The 23,747-nt window shown below is 44.9% G+C and overlaps 1 protein-coding gene across 1 annotated transcript in view; it reads right to left on the bottom strand.

Annotated features, from left to right (window-relative positions):
* Positions 1 to 15,477, bottom strand: part of LOC140687908 (trafficking protein particle complex subunit 9-like) — a 169,580-nt gene extending 154,103 nt beyond the window's left edge. The window contains exons 1-4 of the mRNA XM_072945833.1: positions 15,318 to 15,477; positions 14,726 to 14,865; positions 14,416 to 14,563; positions 10,072 to 10,308 (exon numbers count right to left, since the gene is read on the bottom strand). Coding sequence (XP_072801934.1) covers positions 10,072 to 10,187 — 116 coding nt within the window. The 5' untranslated portion in view covers positions 10,188 to 10,308; positions 14,416 to 14,563; positions 14,726 to 14,865; positions 15,318 to 15,477. The remainder of the gene's footprint in view (positions 1 to 10,071; positions 10,309 to 14,415; positions 14,564 to 14,725; positions 14,866 to 15,317) is intronic.
* Positions 15,478 to 23,747: the final 8,270 nt, after the last annotated feature.

Below are 23,747 nucleotides of genomic sequence, written 5' to 3'. Positions count from 1 at the left end.
TTAAAACTACCTGATAACCCACAGTGGTGATACTGATCATAACAGCTACCATCACGTATCGAGCTCCGGCTAGGACTGCTCTGTTCTGACATCTCTGCCCCTAAGGCCTCACCAGGCGGAGAGCACTAAATTCGGTCATTTATGAGCATCTCGTGTAAGTCCTCCATTTGTGCTTCTCACTCTCCCCTCACCAGCTCCTCTGAGGGAAGCACTGTTATCATCTTCCCCACCCGCAGATAAGGCCACTGAGGCACAGACACTAAACCCGTTCCAGGCCACATTGGAATTAAAGGACGTCTGTATTTCTGCTGTTTTGCTTTTGACAAAGGAATCTGAGATATCAATTCAAAGCAGACTGTTAAATAATCAAGTCTGTCAGGTCTTCACCTCAAAGAGCAGATACTATAAATTCCTGATGTAGGATGAGGCTGCCGCCACAAACTGACTCAGCTTGAAATTAATATCCAAGATGAAGCAGCGGATACACGTAAATATTCACGATTGTCAAGTCTGCCCACGGGTCTGGGCCCTTCACTGCCTGAAAGGGGGTGAAATCCCCACCCGTGTCTGGGAGGGAAGCGCGGCTCTTCCCGGGCTCACCCAGGCTTCATAGGCTATTTACCCCCACAGACTAGCCTCAACGGTTAAAAGCTCTCAAGATTTTTACACCAGGCAAAACTGAAAGACATTTCTGCAGATGGAGCAATTTCTCAGGCTTAAATTTATTTGCCTACACTCAGCCAGAGGGAGAAAAGAAATAGGACTCTACAAAGTCTCTGACCCTCACCACTCACAGGAGTAGAATGACCACAGCAGAAGATGGCCCTTCACATTGCAGGATGTGAACAAAATAAAGATGCCCCAACAACAGGCACTCCCAGACACAGCGCTCAGCAGTCTTCTGCACAATCACGGTTGTGCAGCCCTCAACACCTTCTATTTCCAGAACACTTCATCAGCCCAAAAGAATCCCCCTATCACTAGCATTCACCCCGCAATCTCCCTCCACCCAGCCCCTTCCAACCATCACCTGCTCTCTGCCTCTGCATGTGCCTTTTCTGGGCTTTTCAGATCACTGAAATCAACAATATGTGGCCGTTTGTGTCTGCTTCCTTTCAATTAACATGCTGTTAGCAAGGCTTGTATATTTTGAAGTGGCATCAGCATCTCTTTATTTATTTTTTTTTTGGAAACGTTAAAGATTATTAGAAGGTGGTAAGTACTATCAAAAAGAGTAGAATGGAACATAAGTGATTGGGTTTCAAAGGGAAAAGTGTGGGTTGAACAGTCAGGGTGGACTTCCCAAAACAGGTGGCATTTTTCATTTTCCTCTTTTTTTTTCTTTTTTATTCACTCTTACGTGTGAATAATGTTCCACTACATGGAGATACTACATTCTGTTCATCCATTCAGCAGCTATGTATGGACGAGGTCCAGAAGAATGAGTGTAAGGGATGACTAGCATGGATGGCATTTAAGCAAAGGGCAAAATGTGCTTTCAAAAAAAAGCCAACAAACAGAGGCACAAGGAAATTCAGTGCGTTTCTGAGCAAAGTGCTTGCTTGCTTCGGCAGGACTACCGTGCAGGGCTGGGGCGGATATTGGCAGGAATCACGGTGAGGGAGTCACCTGAGAAGACACCCCACTGCAAGCAGCTCAGCCAATCCTCCTCCCTCATCCTGTATTGTTAGAGCAATGTTTCTAGGTTACTCTTATTTCAATTAATAGCATTTAACTGAAAGTCTGATCATCACCATCAGACCACATTACCTCCAAGTCACAGAAAATCATTCACTGACCGGAGCAGCACCAGGACATAATGGTGATGGATTAGGGAGTCCTGCAGCATTCCAGCCTGCAGGCACAAACCCCACATGTGCCCTGGTGATGTCCAGAAAATAAAATGCATGGAAATATCTCACTGCTGGAACACGACATCTGCCCTCAAATTGCCCGAAAATCATCCTGGCAAAGCACTACTCAACCTTCTCAGTACAAAAAAAAAAAAGCTAAGAAGGCAAATTTAGGCTCTTCCATTGAAAACCAGCAACCATCACTGCCAGTATCTGAGCTGGAATGCTCCTGACTTTGAAAACCACTGCGCAGTTACTTTTCAAACGTGAAACTTATATATATATACCACGTAGATGATATTGCAGTAGGATTTTTCTTTTCAAAACTTCCAGTTGCACCATTAGCACAAGAAAGTTTATGTTTAGGCTTTAAAAAAAATCAATTATCCTCCATTTTCTTAATTTTGAACTTATTATTATTTTATAAATGGAGCTATGGTGCGTATTTAAAACCTTTTGATTTCTGAAAACAAGAGCTTTATGACCTCACTATTTCAGAGCAAACTTTAACGATTCTTTGAGAGGTTGGGCCTGGGGTGCTCACTAACAGCTCTTTAAATACTGACAAGGATGTGCTATTAAGTAATGCAAAGGCTCTAACTCCACGTTAGCTCAGAAAGCAAAGAAACCACAACAAAGACTTCCTTAAATATTTTATATATTCCTATTCTTTTGAATATTAAAGCTCTTAAAACATATGATTTTTTTTGAAAAAGACAACAGCTGTAATAATTTTCCTCTCACCAAGAAAGCAATCTTTATCAGGAATAAAAACCCCTATGGAAATCGAAATGACAGGACGTTTCTAACTAAGTGAACATCCAGATCTGAACACAAACCTAAATCCTATCAGATCTCACTCGAAGGAGCTCTACAAAGGCCTGGGCAACCCTGGAGATTAGCTCTTTTGTTCCAAATGTTGGCTGAGCTAAGATCATCACACTAGGCACGGAAGGAGAGAAGAGGAATGTCCATCTGGCAGCCTCCATCAGTTTTCTTCCAGCAACAAGGTGCCTCTAGGGCAGCCCCGCTAACAAGTCCCCCATAAGGAAAGCCGGCATCCACACTGCCCCTGCCGTCCCCAAGTAGCCCCGAAGCCCATATCCCAGCCTGTGAATGGTCTTCAAATGATCCCCCAGTTGGTGGCACCCTCCACCTCTTTCCCGCTACACACACACACAAAGCCACGATAGCCTTCCCAAAGCACAAATTTGATTACATCAACCCCACTTCAAACAGTTCAGAGGCTCCCTGGTAGAGTTCTAGCCCCACCCCAGACCCTGCTCGCCCAGCCTCATCTCAGTACATAGGCCCCCAGTGACCTCAGGAGCCCCCTGACCTGCTCCTACTTCCCACTTGACTCCAGGTTCATTTTGACTGTTTCCCAAGGAAGCCTTCCCTCCCTCCAACCTCCACAATTTGTTCCTCTCTTCCTAGAACATTCTAGGCTAAGTCAACTTCTGACAATGCTAAGCTCTCAAGAAGCAAATACATTTTGCTTATTTATGTGGCTACACTCTCTCTCCCCTAGACTCACTTAAGTGCACGTGTTATGAATAAATGAATGACGGGTTGGATCTCAAAGGGACAGACATACCTGCTCTCGCCCGTCCCGACCCTTTTGTCTGTAGTATATCAGAAGCAAAACCAGAAGTACCTTTCCTGAGGGTCACTTCTGTTGACACCCTTCACTGCCTACTGTGTCAGTTCTAGTAAAACTCAACTTTTTCCAAAGCCCTACACCCTGGACTCTCTCCAGTGTCCTCCCCAGCAGGGGCTCCCTCCGCCCTGGACCGCACAGGGCACTCTCCCCGGGTCCCCACGCCAAAAGCCTCCAGGCCTCTGCCCGGGCTGCACCTGCGACCTGAGCCACATTCTTGACTCCTTCTCTTGGCTGACTCTTACTCTGTCCTCACAACTAAATGTACAGCCCATTTCTTCCAGGAAGTCCTCTCTGATAATGTCCTTTAGGTCTTGACAGGGCTCTATGTATAGCAGCAGTACATGGTGACCAACTGGGTGTTTGCCCGCTCCTTTGAGACCACGAACACTTGGGAACCACGTGGGAAGGAGTGAGAGATTACAAGACAGGTGGGGGAAGCAAAAAGCAGAAATCACAGCCCAAGTCCCAAATTCAAGGATACTTTCTCAGAAAAAAGTATAAACTATTTCACACGTGTGCAATTTGGCTACTATTTTTGTGGCTTGTGGACAGCAAGAACTTGGTGTTCTAGCCCAAAACCCAGGTTACATGCAAAGAAATGTATATATTCTTATCCAAAGGAAACCAGAGCTGCTCAACAACAGTTTTCAGTTAGAACTGAAAGGAAATTTGATAAAGGCAATCTCTCTCTCTCTCTTCTTTCTTTTCTGGAATCATATAATTTTAGAAGTATTTGCGTGACTAACAGACGTCTACAGCCCGTGATACTGCACTGAAGTGTTTGGGGCTGAGGAAGCCCAGATTACATTCACTCTGTAAATGCAATCACACCAACACACTGATAGGAGCCGTGAGTGGTGGAGCTGATGTTCCAAAGCAGGCAACATTATTCTGTAAGAGAACTCTAAATAGAAAGTAAGAAATGCTATGTCCTGTACTCAATTTCATTTGCTATATGGGCCATTAACTGATAGTATATCTTGACTAATGAAACCCAAAAATAAATTGTCAACGTCGGTTTTCTTCATCTGACCGTTTTATGCTAACATCGGATATTAAACTCTCACTCCATATGGAAAGCTCAGGCCTATGCTGCAGCACAGATACATCCCGAGGAAGAAAGCCGACCAAGGGAGAACTGGAGAGTTTCCCTTCAGAAGCTGCAAAGTCTGGTTTTGCACCTGTACACCATTTGCAACCACGTCATCATCAAAGGAGTTAGACGTTACCTCTCTGGGGCGAAAACCACTGCGTGCTTCAGAACCATCAAAGAATGCTGAGCTTTGTGAAACAGTCCAGAGGCGCTTAAATCATACTTTTTCTGAAAGGCTCCAAAACTGACCCACTTCACCATTCCAGGTATAACAGGGAAGTACTGGAAACAGTAGAGAGAACATGCCCTTGAATTCTGACAAGGCCCTGCTTGAATCCTGCTACAGCATTTACTAGTCGCTAAATGGACCAATTCTTTAACCCCTCTGAGAAGGCTTCCCAATCCCCAAAAGGGGGCTGTCAGCGCCCACCTGGGAGGCATGGATGTGAATGCAACACGCAAGTAGGGCGGCCGACTGGTACCTGACACGGGGCCTGGCTAGTTTCCCTCCGCTGCCCTTTTCCCCCTTTAAACTTGCACTGTTCCCCCAGTAACGATCAAGCCCCCGGAACAGACTGCCCGTATCTTCTGTGTATCCCTGGATACATGCCTTACCCTTAGGAGGCCAGAAAAACAACTGCCTCCTCCCAAGTCACTAACAATGTTCTTAAGAGTCTGGGTATTTTTAACTCTATTTTTCAGGGAGACTATTCCAGAATTTTGCAAGCACCATTCTCCAGGTTGGCTCCCCTCCCAGTGCCCATCCCTTCTCACCTCAGATCCTCTGTCTGACTGCCTTCTGTTCATGGGAAAGCGAGTCCGGTAAGGTGGGGCTCCCTAGACCTCCCTCCCTCCCTCACAGGTGATTGTGACTAACTTCTCCCCATTCCTCACTGCAACTCTAGCATCTGAGGAGTCTACCCTCCCGTACCCTGCAGACTCTGCACCTTCCCAAGACACACACGTGGCCACGACCCTCCCTTCAGATTTCTTCCCGGCTGGCCCTGCCCAGCCCCTGGCCCCTTAAGGATAACTGGCATTGCTTTGAAAATGGCAAACGCCACTGACTGACACACCAAAGCTGTATGGTCTGGGCTTTCCTCCAACCAAGACACAGCCCTGCCCCCCCTCAGCCTCAGTCTGCAGCTCTCGAGATGATCTAATTCACATGCAAGGCTGTGAACACCAGCTAAGAATGACGACTCCCAACGTGTATCTCTAGTCCGGCTCCTTCAACTGAGCCCCAGGCTCATCGACCCGAGTGCCTCTTTGAAGTCCTAATTTGGATGACAAATGGCATCTTAAAAGTGCCTCATGTCCACCATTTACTCTAGAATTCCATTCCTGGCAGGTATCTCCCAGACTCCCCATTTTAGTAACAGCCCCAGCACCCACCGAGGTGTCTGAGGTCACATTCAATTTCCACTGTTCCCTCCCCCAGGCCCTGCCCTGGAATCAGTCCTGTTATTTTCATCAATAAGCCCATCTCAACTGTAGTTATGTAGGGACCATGGCCGGAAACACACAAGCTCACAGCATGGTGCACTAACAGTCCTCCGTAGGGTGCTCCCTGGAGGGGGAGGCATCTCCTGCCGCTGTTCACCTCAGAAGGCAGTGGATTCTCACACAGGATGTCCAGGAGAAGGGACTCAAGGTTCTCTCATGGTCTGAGCTTTGAAGGGCCCGAGGTCTGGGGGAGCTCCTAATTAGCAGACACACTTGCCAATGAGCAGATGAGGATGGGGGAACCCACGCAAGGCTGTTATCACTTCAACTCATGGGCTCTCAGGAGCCACGGGAAAGGCCTGTGTCCAGTGTACAGCCCAGCCTTCACAGATCCCAGCCTGCATTTGCCAACCCAGACAGCCTAGACTCCATCTACTTGCGACACTTACTTCTGTTCTGTTCCCCACCCAGAATGTGATGGACTCATTCAGATATTCTGGCCTGTCTCAAGCGAGACAAATTCAGTGAAAAATGAAGTGTCCACATTTGGACCAGAGCATGAAAGGAGAAACAAGGCCCCATGGTCAGCATGATGGTGGTGGCCAAACCCTTCCACCGGGTGAGATGAACCATGGTGAGGGTGAGAATCCAGGGTCCTAGGTCGGCCAAATCATCTTCCTTCACGGTTGTCTGGGGTGTTGGAGACTGACTACCACAAACTAACGACACGGCTGTCAGTGGTGGATGTCAGCTGCAACAGAAACGGATTCAACTCTTTACTGCCAACATGGGTTAAAAGTAAAGGCCGGGGTAGGGAGGTCTGCACGGCTGCTGAGGCAAACCACAGACCCAGCTCTGAATGCCCACTGGCTGGAGCAGAGAGGAAGCTATGGCCCTTTTAGCTGTCCCTGTGTCCAACAGATCCAGGTGAGCCAGCTACTTAGGAGAAGGCCATGTTGTCCTGATACTCAGAAAAACCAGCCTCGTAAAGGGAACAAATAGTGTCATGGATTTTAGACCCAATTCTGCCCCTTTATGAAGGCAAAGTAAAGTAAATGGCACGGGGAAGTTGAATGCAAAAAAAAAAAATTAAAGAACCAAACGGTGACCGCTTCCTCCAACAGCGTCCCCTGCAGCTGTCACCTCCGTGGCGGCCACTTCCTCACCAGTGACCGCCGGCCAGGAAGCGCCGTCACGCACGTCACACAGCGACAGCCAGGAACCGCGTGCCGAGCACGTTTGTGTAAAAGCAGGAATCGAGCAAAATGCTGCAGAGTTTGACCTTACAAGTTTAAATACTCCATGAAAAGAATCCCTGAGCAGCCGACTAAATCAATTCGCATCTTACTTTATCAAAACAATCAAATTTAATAAGGGCGCATTTGTCACCAAATAAAAGGAGGACCAAACATGTTCCTCAAAAGCAAGGATTTCAACAGGTATCAAACACCAGTGGGTGATGAGCTAACAAAGCAAATATTCCAAAAAATTAGAAAATAAAAAATGACTAAGATAATAGATGGATCAAAACAGCTGTTAAGTTGTTGCTTTTTAAAGCAATGGAGACTGTACGGAGGGCAATCTGGCTATTTCCAATGCAGGGTGTGCACAGCCCACATTTTCAGAAGCAACAACATGCTCACTGGGCAGTACAAGTGAAAAAGGAGTAAAGAAAAAGGAAAAGAGGAACAAGAGAAAATTAGAATCACACAAGAACAAAAATGATTTTGACTGCATGTACAAGAATTTATGTGAGTGTGTGAGGCCAGGGACAAGGGGATGGTGAGGCCCAACCTCACCTCCTGCTCAAGGGAAAGCAGGGGCCTGAGGGGAGCGGCGCTGCCGGGGGACCACAACGTGTTCAGCTCCCCTAACCAAAATTCGACCTACAAGCGTCTAGGCAGCTTTTGAGCTACAAATTTTTGTCGCATTTCAGTCTGGACCGTTTTACTCACTTCCAACAAGAGTAGCAGGAGAGAATGAGGCTCTGCTCCTGCACCAAAGCATTGTTTAAAAAATTAATGACTGTGGAATAGTAAAAGAAACAATGGAGTAAAAGTGACTGGAGGAGAATGTGCTTGACCCTAGCTCACTGGCCGCGTTATCTCAATGACGTTCAGATGCTGGCTGAGCCCTTATGGTACCACAATACACAGACCCACAAGGAGGCAGGCTCAATGCGCTGAACCACTGTGGGCTAAGTACACATCCGGCTACTCCGCCAAGTCCCAAGGGCAGACTTCAAAAGGCAAAAACAAGCTGGCATTCTCTGGTGGGTCTGCAGACGCAGAGACAAGCATTTGTTGAGCAAAAATGTCACCAGTGCCTCCTATGACAAAAGAAGTGGCACTGGCGTGGGGGCTGGGGCAGGGCTCCAGGCTTCCACTGCTCACTCACCACTCTGTCCAGGGGGAGAAGGTGGTCCCTGCTTAGGTTTCGCTGATGCACCTACCTTGACTAATGTCTGGGGCCTCAGCAGGAGTTGACAGGTGAGGTGAACAGAGCCAGACTCTGTGTAGCATGGTGCTGGGAGCTATGCCCTCAGCAGTGCCCAGGCTCCTAAACATGTCAACTCATCTCCAAGAAGCAGATGGGGAGTGCGGGCATGTAGATCACAGGGCCCTGTGAGGACAAGTACAGATCATGGCCACGACATGCCTCTCCTCTTCCTTAAGCCATAGAGGTATTTCCGGGGAGGAACAGAAAATTCATCCAGAGCCTGCTAGGTGGGCTCTCGCAGGTCGGACTAGTGTCCCCTGTGCTTCTCACTCACAGGGCTGGTCTAGACATTCTTTTTATTAATTCTCTAGCATCTTCTCCTCCAACTTACCAACAACCAGAAAGTAGGATCTGATTTTAGGTAAGTTCAAGAATCACAGAGCACCACCTCCAAAGCGGGCCCGGTAGCACATGCCAGGTCTTCTGACCGCCACCTGTGGGACCACCATGAGCCCTCTCCAGACTCAAGGACCGAGGCCGTAGGCCGGGGGGACACAGCTTCCCTCACTCACCCCAGCAAAGGGGGACCACGTCTCGGCAAAGGCATCTCACCCTCTTCAGCCCGAGGGACAACACGATAGATATATGGGGAAACAGAGCAGAAGGTGGGGGGTAGGCAGCCCAGAATAGCTCATCTGTACTTCCGAGGCAAAGTGGGGCCATTGACTTAATCACAGGGACAAAGTGGGAATGAACATTTCCCTACTCTGTCCCATACACCGTGATACGCCTTTCCCTGCATAAGGAGTTCATTCGGAAGTCCCTGGCGGTGTTTCTGATGTCCTAACTTGGCATGGTGGCTGTCGGGCAGGAAGAGACGGCCTGAGCTGAAAAGGTGCTGGGCCAGGGAGGCAGGTGACAGCGGCTCCAGCCGCAGCTCAACCAGCGCCTCGTTCTGCCTCTCGGGGCTCAGCATCTCATCTATAAGCAAAGGGATGAGCATGTACCAGGACAGGCTGCCCAACAGAAATGAAATGAGAGCCATGTAAAGAAAGTTTCCCAGTTGCCACGTTTAAAATTTGAAACAAAGAAACAAACCAACAAACAAAAAACAAATACTAGAATGTGTTTTTAAGAACAGATATTACTTAATCTACTGTATGTAAAATACTATTATTTTGACATGTAATCAATATAGGAAGTAAAGAGATAGTTTATGTACTTTTACTAGACAAGCCTCAGCGTCTGATGTGCATTTGACCTACAGTACATCTCAGCTGAGTCCAGCCTCCTCCCCAGTGCTCCTAGCATCAGTGGCTTTGGCTACTTTATTGGACAGCAACTCCAGGGGTCCCACCATGTTCCTGGCTGTAAAGCGGGAGTAAGTGTCCACACTAACCCTAAAAGGATCTCTCTGAAATAAAGGCGGATTCACTTTGAAATGTCTGGAAACCGGCGGGCTGCACCTCCCTCCCCCCTTGGCTACAAGATTGACTTCTTCCTTGCTGATCCCTTTCTGGATGTAGGGAAGCAATCCAGCACACAGCCAAGGTGGACTGGCTTCCAGGTAAACTTACCTGCTGTCTGTGTCCAGTCCCATGAAGTCCTCCTTCTCAAACGGGATGCAGGGGAGGGGGATCTTGTCCCCAGAATTCTTGGGGCCACCATCCAGCCACTTGGACTTGAGCAACATGAAGAGTGACTCAGTGAAGTCCTCGATCCTCTTCTCCACCACCCTGCAGTACTCTTAGATTGAAGGCAACGTCGGTGCGCGTCTGCTCGGCTACCTCCCCATGCTGCACAAAGACAAAAAGCTGAGAGTCATTAAGCGATGTGCCATACAGCTCCTCTGCATGTGGAGCTTCTCGAAGGCCTTGGCAGAGAGACATTCGGTAATGGTGACAAGGCCCACGACCTTGGGGTGTTTCTGGAAGACGCTCCACCGATTCTCTGGCACATAGCGGTGCCTGTAGTGGATACAGAGTGTCCACTGGGAACCACAAGGGCTGATATGGCTAACCGAGGTGAGTAGCTGATAGATGCAAAAGAAATTCTCCTCTGAGATGATCTCTATGGATTGGACCACAACGGGACGAGTCTGGTGGTCCTCAGCACACTGCACGTAGTCAGGGATGCTCATGTTGCAGGCCCTGCCGAGAGGGGAGAGGAGATCGAGGTACATTCTCTGCTGTGTGCTACGGGCCCATCTGGGTTGCGGTGACCTGGTGTGTACCAGCCAGAAGACAAGGGAAGCCAAAGCAAATCCAAGGGTAGAGTTTGTCCTCAGAGTCTGCATATGGCTACTGTAGCTCGATCACATTACCCAGCTTTTGGTCTAGGCTTCCTGCCTCTGCAGATAAAGGTCATTTCTTATTTTCTATTTCCAAGCACCTAGCAAGGCCCTGATGCAAAGTCACTGCTCAAAAATGCTGAATAAAGAAATGAACAAAGGAAATGCTTCCCCAACCCCCTTCAGCAGAATATAAAGAAAAGGACCACAGTAGGATCAAAAGATCTGGATTCCTATTCAATTTATTTGAACTCCTAAGCTTCATAATAATGGATAAGAAAACTTGCCTTGGGGTAGAGGGTACTGTTCATTGGTAGAGCATATGCTTAGCATGTACGAGGTCCTGTGTTCAAACCACAGTACCTCATTTTAAAAATGAAACAAGTAAATACACCTAATTACCCAGCTGAAAAAGTATTTTTTAATTCAAAAGTCAAAAAACACCTTGCAATTGACACAACATTGTAAACTTGACTATACTTCAATTAAAAAAAAAAAGCCTTGCCTTACAAGAATATATCTGGATTACGGATGTTTGAAAATGTAAAATGCATAGGGTACCACCTGCATAAAAGGAGGTGACTGTACACATGTTCTATCCCTCCTTTATGAGTTATACTTCCTTTGGGGGGTTATAACCTCTCAGAGCTAATTTTCTCAGAATAAAAAATATAAACATTACCTGATTCTCAGTACTGCTGAAGAATCAGATAACCCTAAGAAAGCATCTGACCCACAGAGTTTACTCAATAAATGTTTGTTGAATGAATGAATAAACAAGCAAAGTGAATGCTGCTCCCTGCCACAAACCATCATAATGGTACTGCCTGGAAATCCCAAGCCCACGTTCACCCGACTCTGCATTAACAATGTGGGTGACCTGGACAGGCCTGTGTGCTTCTCGAAGCCCCAGTTTAATCGTGAATAGAAATAAGGGCAATAACACAAACCTCAAATTGTTAGTGAGTCAGTAATGAATTGTACCCCAACACTGCAAGATGGAACCATTAAGAAAACTGGGCAAAGGGTCCATAGGCCCTCTCCATATAATCTCTTACTACCACATGGGAATCTACATTACATCTCAAAATTAAAAGTCTAATATTTTAAAGAGGTTATCGAGGTTAGGTGAGCTCACTGTCTCAAATAAGGAACACACAGTACAAATAGGACAATGCCCAGCCCATGAGATACACTCAGTTAACATTCCCACTGAGCCCACTAGTCCCTCCAACTTCAGAGCAAGAGGATGGGTCCTCGTGGCAACAGGCCACAGCACCTGAAGCTAACAAAGCTAATGGTGTCCACTTAAAAGAGCCCCTGTCACCACCCTTGTTCTAATTTTCTATTTGTAATTTTTTTCTTTTCATTAAATTGGAACTCCAAATTGCATAGATTTCTTACCAGATATCATGATGGCAGCCCTTCAAAACCTGACCACAGAGATCATGATGGCAGCCCTTCTTGGTGAAACAATAAAATGAAAAGCCATTTCCACAAGAACTCTGTGTAAATCTACTAGGGAACTTCATCCTGGACTGAGGAAGAGGACTGGGGAGTAGGGGGTAAACTGGGACACGGAGAAATATGGGCCACCTGTCACACAATGGACTTTAGACTCACCCTCACCCTCCAGGAACGTCTAAATACACACAGACAGAGTGCTATGGACAAGAATTTTTTTTAAACAAATCCCTGAATCCCTAGCAGATCTTGTTTCTACCGAGACACAAATGTCTTATTTGTATAATGTTTCACAGAAGCCTTAAAATATTATCACCCCAACTTGACACATCAAGAAACTGAGGTAGAGAAGTTTATCACATTCTACAAGATTAGAGAGAGGCCACGTCAGACACCGTATTTAAATCCAAGTCCCTGCTCCGTTGCTCACACTAGAAAGTGTGACATACTGCCCCTTTCCTGCCCTCTCCCTGCAATAAATCTCTGAAGAGACTTTTCTGTGTCACCTGCAATCAAAATCACATCAATTTTTCACAAAGAGCTATGTCACTCCTTGGAGGACATACCAAAATCTAAAGGGTTGGGTTGAGAGGAGATATTTGCATTTTCTGTTTCTCAAAGGAAACATGGCTTTAAAAGAAACTGAAAAGTATTTATCTAGTCTAAGCGCTCATTGTGCACAGAAAGAAACGGAGGCTCAGAGGAGAAGAGGAAAGGGCGTTATTAACAAATATTGCCTCAGTGCAGCACCAAGCCAGCCCTGGGCACTTCTGGGGGAGGATCTGGAAGGCCCAGGAGAATGAGTGTTAGAAAATAGAAAGAGAAGAAGAATATAAGGCCCCGTCTCTACACCACCATACCATGAATTTCCACCAAATTACCCAGAATGGGTGCAGCCAATATTAAGGTTGTCTAAACAGGTTATTGAAACCTGGAATTCTCAACCATAGTGGAAATTCCAGCATTTACTGTGCTTTTTTCCCAGTTCAATCATCAATTCAGTGGGCACTCTGTACCAGGGACTACACGAGACCTGGAGTTCTCCCAAATAAAGATCTCTATTACCACGTGTGCAAACCACATAAAGGCCACCAGAAGAAAAGCGCCCACAGATAAGATGGAATTACTGAAACTGAAAGCAGCCAAAGAGCATATATTACTAGGAAAAATGGTGCTCCTATAAATGGACTCATGGACATAGAAAGCAAACTGTATTTAGCAGGCAGGAAAGGAGGGATTAACAGATACAAATTAGTAAATATAAAATAAATGACAAGGACCTGCTATATAACACAGGGAACTATATTCAATTTCTTGTAATGAGTTATACTAAAAACAATCTAAAACATATATATACATATGCATATGTTTATAACTGAATCTCTGCTGTACACCTGAAACTAACATTGTAAATTGACTACACTTAAATAAAAAATAATTTAAAAAATAAGTAAAAATAAAAGCAACGCCATTAAGAAAAAATAAAAGAACACTCTAATCCCCTTAGCTGTAGGTGGTGGAGAATTCTGGTTGCAAACACCAAGTCCACTGGATCACTCCAGCAATGGCTGTCACTCTTTCTGACCATCAGAGAGTCACTTGTTTCACTGAGGTTTCTTTTCTCTTCTGTGAAAGGCTACAGCTGCAACTAACGATGTATAGAATCTCATCATTCACAAGCCCAACAAGTAGTGAGGACTTCCCATGGGCCAGGCTCTGGACAGAGGAAAATATAGGGTCCGAAATATATTCATGGGTAGAAGAAGTTTGTGCCATAAAGACGTTAATTCTTCCTGTTTTGATAGACAGATTCATTGCAATTCTGATTAGAATTCCTACCAGATTTTTCTTGGAATGTAACAAGTGAATTTATGGTCAAGATTAGCCAAGAAATTTCTTTAGAACCACCACTTTGGAGGGGTGGATAGGTCATTAATTTCCACTGCTCTTTCTGAAGTGATAAAAACGTTCTGGAATAATAATGGTTGCACAACTGTGAATATGCTAAAAGCTGCTGAATTGTACCATTTAAATGGATGGAATTCATGGTGTGTGAACTATATCACAATAACGCTGTTATATGAAAAAATATTTCTTGACAAATATTTTTCTTTTTATACCACTAGTCTGTCCCACAATTTAAGAAAAACAAAAAACCAATACAAACCAAACTGTGCCAGGAGTTCTTTAGGACTGCAATATCCCTGGGTCTCCAAGGCCTCTGGTGATGCTGTTCCTGTTAACACACACTAGCTGGGCTGGGCTAGTTAGGGACTGTAACTGTCTTTTTAAAATCGACGGTCACACGTTTCACCCTTGGAGAGGGAAGGAAGGAGGATATCACAGCTTCATGCCTTCAGCTCATTTTTAACAGAACCAAGCCCTGCTTTCACCACTGTTAATCCCTCTCACTATAAAAACACGTGACATCAACAAGCACCGCCATCATAACACCTGAAAGTGTTCAAGGTACTTACCTGCGGCAGAAACACTGAGGGAGGAGACAGAAGCTTGCTCAGCACTGATGCTCCCTTTTCCCGACTCCACCAGGTGAAGCTGGGCGCTACAGCCAGAGGCTCTCAGCCCGGGGAGCAGCACACACGCCACTGAGCTGGTCCTGAGGGAGGGTGAAAGGGAAAGGAGGGCAGCCCTATGGGGGAGGGAAAGGGGGGTGCGGGCTGCAGCCCCGCTCGGAGGGCAGCCCCAGCACCAGCATAAGCCGCCCGCTCCCGTCCAGGTCCGCAGACCACGCCCGCCCGGGAAACAGCCCGCCCATTGGTGGGGACGGGCAGGCGGCCGAGGAGAGGAAGCCCGGGAGGAGAGGACTCGCGGGCGGGAGAGGGGAAGGGGACGCCAGCCGTGGACTGAGGGGATCCCGGCTGCGTGAGAGGTGGCAGGCGCACACCTGGACCTGGACAGCTGTGGCCGGGGCGCCGGGGCAGGTGGTGCTGTCAGAAGGGTCTGGCCAGAGAAATTCAGCTGAACACGGGCTGACTGGCGCCCTTGGGGGCTGTGAAAGGCGGATCACCCTCCCGAAGCCGCCTGAACCCTTTCCCGGGAGCCCCCCACCTTGCACTTCCACAGCCAGAAGCCCCGGCCCCAGGCAGGAACCAAAGGCCTAACTGGCGACAGAGTTGAGAAGCATTTGGGGCCAATCCCCGGCTCGGACATGGAGCTTCGAACCAGCGGACCACCAGGCACCGACAGCGCATGCGCAGGAGGGACATGGATCCTCTCTGGATTCTGCGAGAGAAGGTGGGACAGCGAGGGAGGGAGAAGATGGGAGCGGGTGGAGAAGAGGGGAAAAGTGGAGGGATACAGATGGACAGGAAGAGCAGAGAAGGGATGGGTCTGGATAGGGGAGTGTCGTAGCGGAGTTGGAGAGAAAAAGCTTTACCTCTAGGGCACCCTGAGATGGCAGACCTACCTCTGTACCCTTCTGTAACCGTTCAAGTCCCGCAGCTCATGTTTTACCTCCCTGATCCAGCCCTCCATCAGATGCTTCTGCAGAAACACTACGGGGATCACACCCGTTGCCCCCATGCGGAGCTGGGTTTTCTGTTGCTCTGAGAACCAAGCACCCGCAGGTGTTGTCGCTCAGAACTTCCTTGGGAAGAGCACATATTCCCCTTTTACACGCTGGGAAACAGGCAGGAAGGATCACTGCCTTAGCTCCACTGTCCCAGGTGTTGGGCTGGGGGGAGTGGTGTGGTACAAGATCAGAGCCCCAGACAGAGCAGACTGCCTGAGTGTTGGTGCATAGTCCCCATCCCTCCTGGGTAAACCATACCCCACCCTAGTGGAAACATCAAGGGCTCACAGTGGTTTCCTGGGGGTGGGAGAGCTGTCCTCATGTGAAGGAAAAGTCCAGCTGGGCTAACAAGCTAAGTCACAAATCTAAGTGTGATAAATGTCGGTTTACTGATCAAAGTTCTGCTGGGCTATCTCGTAAATCTGAAGTTTAGTGTCAGTTTATTGGCCTAACAACCTAACTCGTAATTCCAAGCTCAACAAGTGTCAGTAACGTGATCTATTACAAATTGATAAGCTCCAGTGTACTGATTCCTTGCTTTTGGTTCTTTAAGTCTTATTGGCTAATATCCCCTTACTTGTATTGAAGTATTTAAAACCTCATGTGCACGTCTTGGAGGTGCTCAGAACTTCGGAGGAGAAACCCCTCTGAGCCCGCCGGCATAATAATTCTGAGTACTTCAGCACTCCGATTGGTGCTTGTTTCTTGGCTGGCCTGTTTCCATAACACTCAGCTCCAGTGCCCAGCTTTCTAGGTAGATAGGAGTGTTACCAAGTCCAAATTCCTTCTCCTCAGTGCAGGACAGGCCAATAAGTTTGGAAACCAGATGTTGAGGCTTGGAATAGCAAGTTTCTGTAGACCTAGTTGGCAAACTAATGTTCTGGAAAACCATCTCCCCAAGTCACAATTCAGGCTCCGTTCCTACGCGCTTGGTTGTTGCAAACTTCTTAGTGTAGGAATTCCTTCTTGTTAGAATCCTTTGTTCTTACAGCTATCTGCGTGGGTCAGATCCCTGTAAATCTCCAACAAAACAAACGTTATTTTCTATTCTGCAATTTGCTATCTTTTAATGAATGAAAAAGTGTTAAATATCCTTAAAGGTCAGAGCTTCAGAATAAGCTCTCCTGTGTATTTCAGGCTCTAGGCAACAATTTTTTACAAGCAAGATGAAGCCTAGGAGACAGAGCATAGGGTTAAATTCAAAGGAACAAATCTAATATGGAGTCAGATTTGTTCTGTTCTATTACCCGGGCAGAAGCCACTTGAGGATTTAAACCTCTTTAAGTTAAAAATAACTAAAATTTTAAAGGAATTTACATACATAGGTGGGAATGTGCAAAGCATATCTGGAAAAGCACCCAAAAGATAGTAAACAGTGGCATCTCCAGACAGGGCTGAAAGAACAGAGGATGAGGGAAAACTACTTTCACTTGTGTATTTTTGTGCTCTGTTTGAGTTTTTTTTTTAACCATTTGCTTGCATTTCTTTTTCAGTTAAAATAATGTGTAATGGAGCAAAGGAGTAACTACCTTAGCAAATACAGCAGCCATGGAATCACTAAGTCATCACTTTTGATTTAAGCCAGAAAGCATTTATTGACTCTCTCCAATGTGCTCAGTCCTGTTTTAAGACTTCTTTTATAATAATAATAATTATTATATATATAATAATAATTATAATTATTATTATTATTATTATACTATTATTATTTCTAGTACTATTACTATTACTATTATTACTATTATTTTATGAAATAATAACATGGTATACCTCACCCCTGCCCATGGCTGGTGGAAAACCAACTGAGTTTTTCTTGAGTTGTTTTCCAAGGAGTAGAGATGAGTTTATAAACAGAACACATCTTCAGGGCAAAACAGGCAGTGTGCATTACCAGCAGGCCAGACAGCAATGAAGGGTTTTCAATAGAGGCGCCCAGAAGCTGAGAGAGAAAGCCTCCAGGACACTACAAAAAGCTGCCCAAACTGCCATCTCCATGGTACTACTGAAATAGGAAAGAACAAATGTGACTCCATATTTGATCTGTTTCTTTGAGTTTAACAAAGCCAAGTTAATATGCTCCGGTCTTTTCATGGGTTATGATGTCACAGAGGAAACGGACAGGTCAACAAGGAACCACTCTGCCGTGATCACGGAGCCGGGGAAAGGGACGGGCTGCAAGATGTATGAAGCAGCCGCAACTGTGCCCGTGCTTCTAGGCAGGTATCCAAAATCGCCTCGACAAGGTGTCAAACATTTGTGCCCATGTCCTCATCAACAGACATGTATTAAAGACAAATGGAAACATATAAAAGGCCAATCAATACCCTTGCTGGGTACACCGTCCAAAGAACAAAGTCTCAGTTTGACAACTGGCCATCTCGGTTCCATGGGATTCATTCTTGGAGAACCTTAAAAACCACTCTTCTGTCCTCAAGAATTGCTGCATATTTGTCCTATCTTTGGCTCAGGGATGCAGCACGTTCAAGTGAACTTTAATGTCTGCACAGATTTGACTGTCTTTCTCCAGGTTCATTTGTCCATTCCAATGAGGCCTGAGCTAAGTCCATCCTCTGTAAGATCTATTCCCTCCAGTGACAGCTCATTGAGCCTGCAATTAAAAGCCAAGTGAACAAGACTGTCCTCAGCTAAAAATTTCACCCACCCTTCACTGTTTTCTTAATCTCCTCTCCTGGCTAATTGCAACAGACTAACACCTCCCTCCACCAAGATTACCAACTATGTCATTTTGTCTCCCCAAAGAGAAAGTAAGGTCCATAATAGAGGAGACAACTACATAGTCACCTCTGAATTCGTAGCATATAGAAATGTTAATAAATAGAACTATGATCATGGCTTCTTTCCTTTAAAACCTTTCTGGTTATTTGAATGAGACCTTGGAAGGGAGGTGTTTGCTGTCCAGTATCTTGATCCACAAGACTCTGGAGGCCTTTTTCAGAATGGCTGTTCACTGATTCATTCAAAACACAACTTATCAATCAAGGAGTAGCTGTGCTTTTCTGCCAGGTGTTTGTGGTAACTCTAATGCCAGAACAACTTTAAACTATATCCTTACTTTGGATTTGTTATTTTTCCCCTCTTCCAACAAAATTGACTTTCCTTATTTTCTTGCCTTGAGGAATTTTTTTTTTTCCTATTTCACCCTTTAGTAAACCAAGATCCTCAGGATGGGCTTGGCCCATAATATGATCCCCCATCCAACTCCTAGTGTCAGAGGCCTGGGGCTCACATCCTGCCCTCCTGTCAAGGCAACTGAAAATCAGTTCAGGATCAAACCAGCACCCCAGGGATTCTAAGGCTCGCATATCTCCCAGAAACCCTGCTTCTCATTTGTCTTGGCTTCTGAGAATTTCCCCTCACTTTCTTGACAATTAGTTGTGCAGCTTGAAAGATGAGGAAGGAAGGTTATATTTCTTAATCAGCATTTTAAGGAACTTGTGTAATGAAAGTTTTCACGAGTTTCTAGAACCCTCCATTGCCGAGATAGAAAACACACTAGACATTTTCTAAATTTAGCTCCCATGTGCATTTTTTCTTTGTTTTTGTTTTCTTAACTGTTAACAGACATTTTTTAATTAAAAAAAAATAAGGCCCCAAAAAGGATAGAACACTGAAGGGGCAATCAAAATTAAAGGGCAAAGACAGAAAAATGATAACTACTCTACAAAGTTAATATAATACATACACTATGTATCAGATCAGCAATTCTCAGTAACAGCTAATTGAAACATGACCATGAGGTAAAATTTCTCTCCTGTCAGGACATGGCCAACAGAAAATACAATTAAACCAACAAACTAATATCCTAAGTCTGGCGAGGTACAGAAGGCTACAAGCTAAATGTGTCTTCTTCTGGAAAAGAGGAAGACACACCAGCTCTTTTCTGTGGAGCCTGAGCCCACGGGAGGACGGTGAAGTGAGCTCTGTAAGTACCCAATTAGCAAACTGAGTGATGAATAAATAGACGTGAGCTTTGATGACAGAGGTGATACTACTATTCATTTGTCCTGTAAAGTATGACTTCCGTTCAGTGATCAATACTTCGGTGTCCTCAGGAGTTGACATTATGGGAAAATGCACAGCCTGGGCCCAGACTTCCTCTTTCAGCTCGTGACACTGCACTTAGATGTCACAAGGGCACCTCCAACTCCACCTGCAAAGAGCTGACTTCACGGTGCTCCTCCAATAGCCGTCCTGCCCAGGGCCTCTGGTCCGGGGCTAAGTTCTCCGTGCCTCTCCCAACTCAGACCCATCACTCACAGATGTGAATGGACCCCTCCTTCAGGGCCCAGATATCCTCAGACACCGAGTCCCACCACCCACACCTGACCTACCAGATACTCACTGTCACTCACTCAGCACTGACTCTGTGCTGGGACCATGCTGCACACTGCAAACGTTATCTCACTGGATCTCCACAACAGTCCTGGGAATTGGGTACATCACTGCTTCAATTGATTAGATAAATTGTTTCACTTCCTTGAGTGCGTCATTCAAACTGACACGGCTACTGAGCCACAAGACTGGGCCTGAAAACAACTTGAAAATTGAACACTGCTACACCTCACAGCCACCCTACTCTGACTCATCACATCACCTCCTGCCAAGCCTTCTAAATGTTTCCAAGCATTCTACAAGACAAATGTGAACTACGAGAGCACCCCACTCTCCAACATAAAATCTGTCAATGATGGTCCACTGCCCTTAGGAGAAAGCCCCACCGGGCCTGAGCACAGCCCAACAGCCCAGCATCCGCGTTCCCTGCGCGGCCGCACCGCCTCACCCACCACGCAGCTCTACACGTGCCTTCTCTAGGACAGGGATGCTGACTCCGCACAACCCAGGGCTTGTCTCACTTGAACAATGATCACCTTCTTCAGTGTTCATCTTCTTCTTTGCTGACCCTCAGAAAAATGTTTTCTCATGATGAATCAATATCTTTTTCCTTATAACTTCCCATCATTGATAATGAGCTCCCCCAAAAGAGAGAAGACCTAATTGTCTGTCTCCTTATCTGTAAAGTGAGATTAACAAGGAAATATGTGAGGTTTTATGAGAAATAATATTCATGTGAGGCTGAGGGACAATTCCATCATACAATAAGCACTCAATATGTGCTTAATTAATATTAATAAGATTATATTGCATTCCAGCAACCTTCAATCAATTTTTAATGACTTTGTCCAACAGACTACTGACAAACTGTTGGACGAACCACTTTGAGCAGATCAGCACAAGCGTACTGGGATAGGTAAGCGCTGACTCCAGTTGCAGCTGCAGCCACCCAGCACTATGGGGTGGGGGCAGTTTGCTCAAGCTCTTACATGTTGCTTGAGCATTTAGTTGTCGTTATTGATTAAAGACAGGTGTTCTTTAGTCAAAGCCCCTGAAACATAAATCTTCAAAGATTGATGCAAATTAGGTTAAGAACAACACTCTCATTAGAAATTATTTGAAAATCATAGTCTTGGCTACTCCGCACATCAAAAGGGCATGTTCTTAATGTATCTGACTAAATACACCGAAAGGGTTGTTTAAAAGAAATTACAATGAAGCCATCCTGAATAAGCTCCAGTATCATCTGCACAAAGCCCCACCCAAGGGTCTCATTTCACATTTCCACATAGGTGTTCAGGTAGCTTAACTTGGGTCTTGGTTTCTTATAACACGGGGTGGGGAATTGTTGTGGATAGATTTAAGTAGCAAATATATAACTAGGGTAATTGCTGTTAAGGAATTCTAGAAATAAGAAGATTGATATATAGTCCCACCCATAAGAAACTCAGCATTTCCAATTACAGCAGCATTAAAAATAAAATGAGAGATACATTTAACAAAAATTTACAAGATTTGTACATTGAACTTTTTGAAGTATCACCAAAATAAATTTTAAAAGATCTACATATATGGAAGACATCCCATTTCCATGGAATGATAGACAGTATTATTAAAAATATTAAGACTCCTCAAAATGATCCACATATACAGTGGAATCCCTATCAAAATTCCAGCTGACTTCTTTGCAAAAATTGAAAAACTGATCCCAAAATTAATATGGACGTGCAAGGGGCCCAGGATAGCCAAAACAACCTTGCAAAAGAAGAGTAAAGTTGGAGGACTCACTTTAAAAGGTACTAAAATGCTATAGTAATAAGTCAGTATGATGCTGGCATAAGTTTGGATAAATAAATCTATGAGACACAATAAAAACCCAGGGGGAAAAACTTACATTTACAGACAGTTTTCCACTAGGGGGCCAAAAACACCCCATTGAAAGAATAGTCTATTCAACAAATTGTGCAGGGACAGCTGGGTGTCTGCAGGCAAAAGAATCAATCTGGAATCTGAACACCCATATTTTATATAACAAATAAAAATTAAAACAAAGTAGATCACAGACAGAAATGTAAAAATTAAACCTATAAACTTTCTAAAAGAAGACACAGTATAAATCTTTGTGGTCCTAGGATAGGCTTTGGTTTCCTGGATACAATACCAAGAGCACAAGTGATAGAAGAAAAAAGCAGATAAACTGGACTTCATCAAAATTAAAACCCTTTTCTTACAAAGGACATCATCAAGAAAGTGAAATGACAGGGGAAATGGGTATCTCAAGTCAGAGAGTGCTTGCTTAGCAAGAAAAATAAAATAAATCATTACATCTAACTACCTCCCCTGTAAAGAAATTGTTTTAATGTTTAAAAAAATATAGTGAAAGACAATGTGCAGAATAGAAGAACAATTTTGCAAAACATGTATCTAATAAGAGAGTAGCATCCAGGATATATAACGAATTCTTACAACTGAACAATACAATAAAACAGACCCAATTTTTAAATTTACCACGAATTTAGATACATATACAAATGGCCAATAAGCATATGAAAAGATGCTCAACATCACTAGACAAATCAAAATCAAAATGAGATCTCATTTTACACCCACTAGGATGGTTATTACCAAATCACGGACAATAACAAATGTCGTTCAGGAGGCAGAGAAACCTCATATGCGGCCAGGGGAAAGGGACAATTGTGCAACTTCTTTGGAGAAGCCTGGTATTTCCTCAAAAGCTTAGAGTTATATGGCTCAGCAATTCCACTCCTATATGTAGAGTCATCCCTCAATACCCTTGGGGGGTTGGTTTCAGGAACCCCACACCCTGGATACCATAATCCAAGGACGTTCGAGTCCCTTTACAATCAGCCATCTGGATCCATGTAGTGGAAACTACAGATATGGAGGGCCAACTGTACAGCCAACAGAATGAAAACATATTCTCATAAAAATTTCACATCAATATTCATAGCAGTATCATTCAGAGTAGCCAAAAGTTACTAACAATATCCATCCATCAATGAACGGATAAACAAATTTACCAAGAATAGGCCCACAAACTTTTGGTCATTGAAACTTTGACAAAGGAGGTGAGAACATACAATGGAGTAAAGACAGCCTCTTCAGCAAATGGTGCAGGGAAAACTGCACAGCTGCATGTAAATCAATGAAGTTAGATTACTCCCTCACAGCATACACAAAAATGAATTCAAAATGTGTTAAAGAATTAAACATATAGACAAGGCACTATAAACCTCTTAGAAGCAACCATAGGCAAAACATGTGACATACATCTCAGCAATGTTTTCCTAGAGCAGTCTACTCAAGCAATAGAAAAACAACCAAAAATATACAAGAGGGATCTAATTAAACTTACAAACTTTTGCACAGCTAAGGAAACAGTAAGCAAAACAAAAAGACAACCAACCTATGGAATGGGAGAAAATATTTGCAATAAATGAAACTGCTAGGGGCTTAATTCCCAGAATATGTAAACAGCTTTTACACTTAATAAGAAAGAAAAACAAACAATTCAATTCAAAAAATGGCAGAAGTCCTAAAGAAACATTTCTCCAATGAAGACGCACAAATGGCCAGTAGGCACATGAAAA

Source organism: Vicugna pacos, chromosome 21 (genome assembly GCF_048564905.1).
Source record: "Vicugna pacos chromosome 21, VicPac4, whole genome shotgun sequence".
Lineage (NCBI taxonomy): Eukaryota > Metazoa > Chordata > Mammalia > Artiodactyla > Camelidae > Vicugna > Vicugna pacos.
The sequence above is the reverse complement of the archived record's forward strand: the minus strand, read 5'-3'. Positions and strand labels throughout refer to the sequence as shown.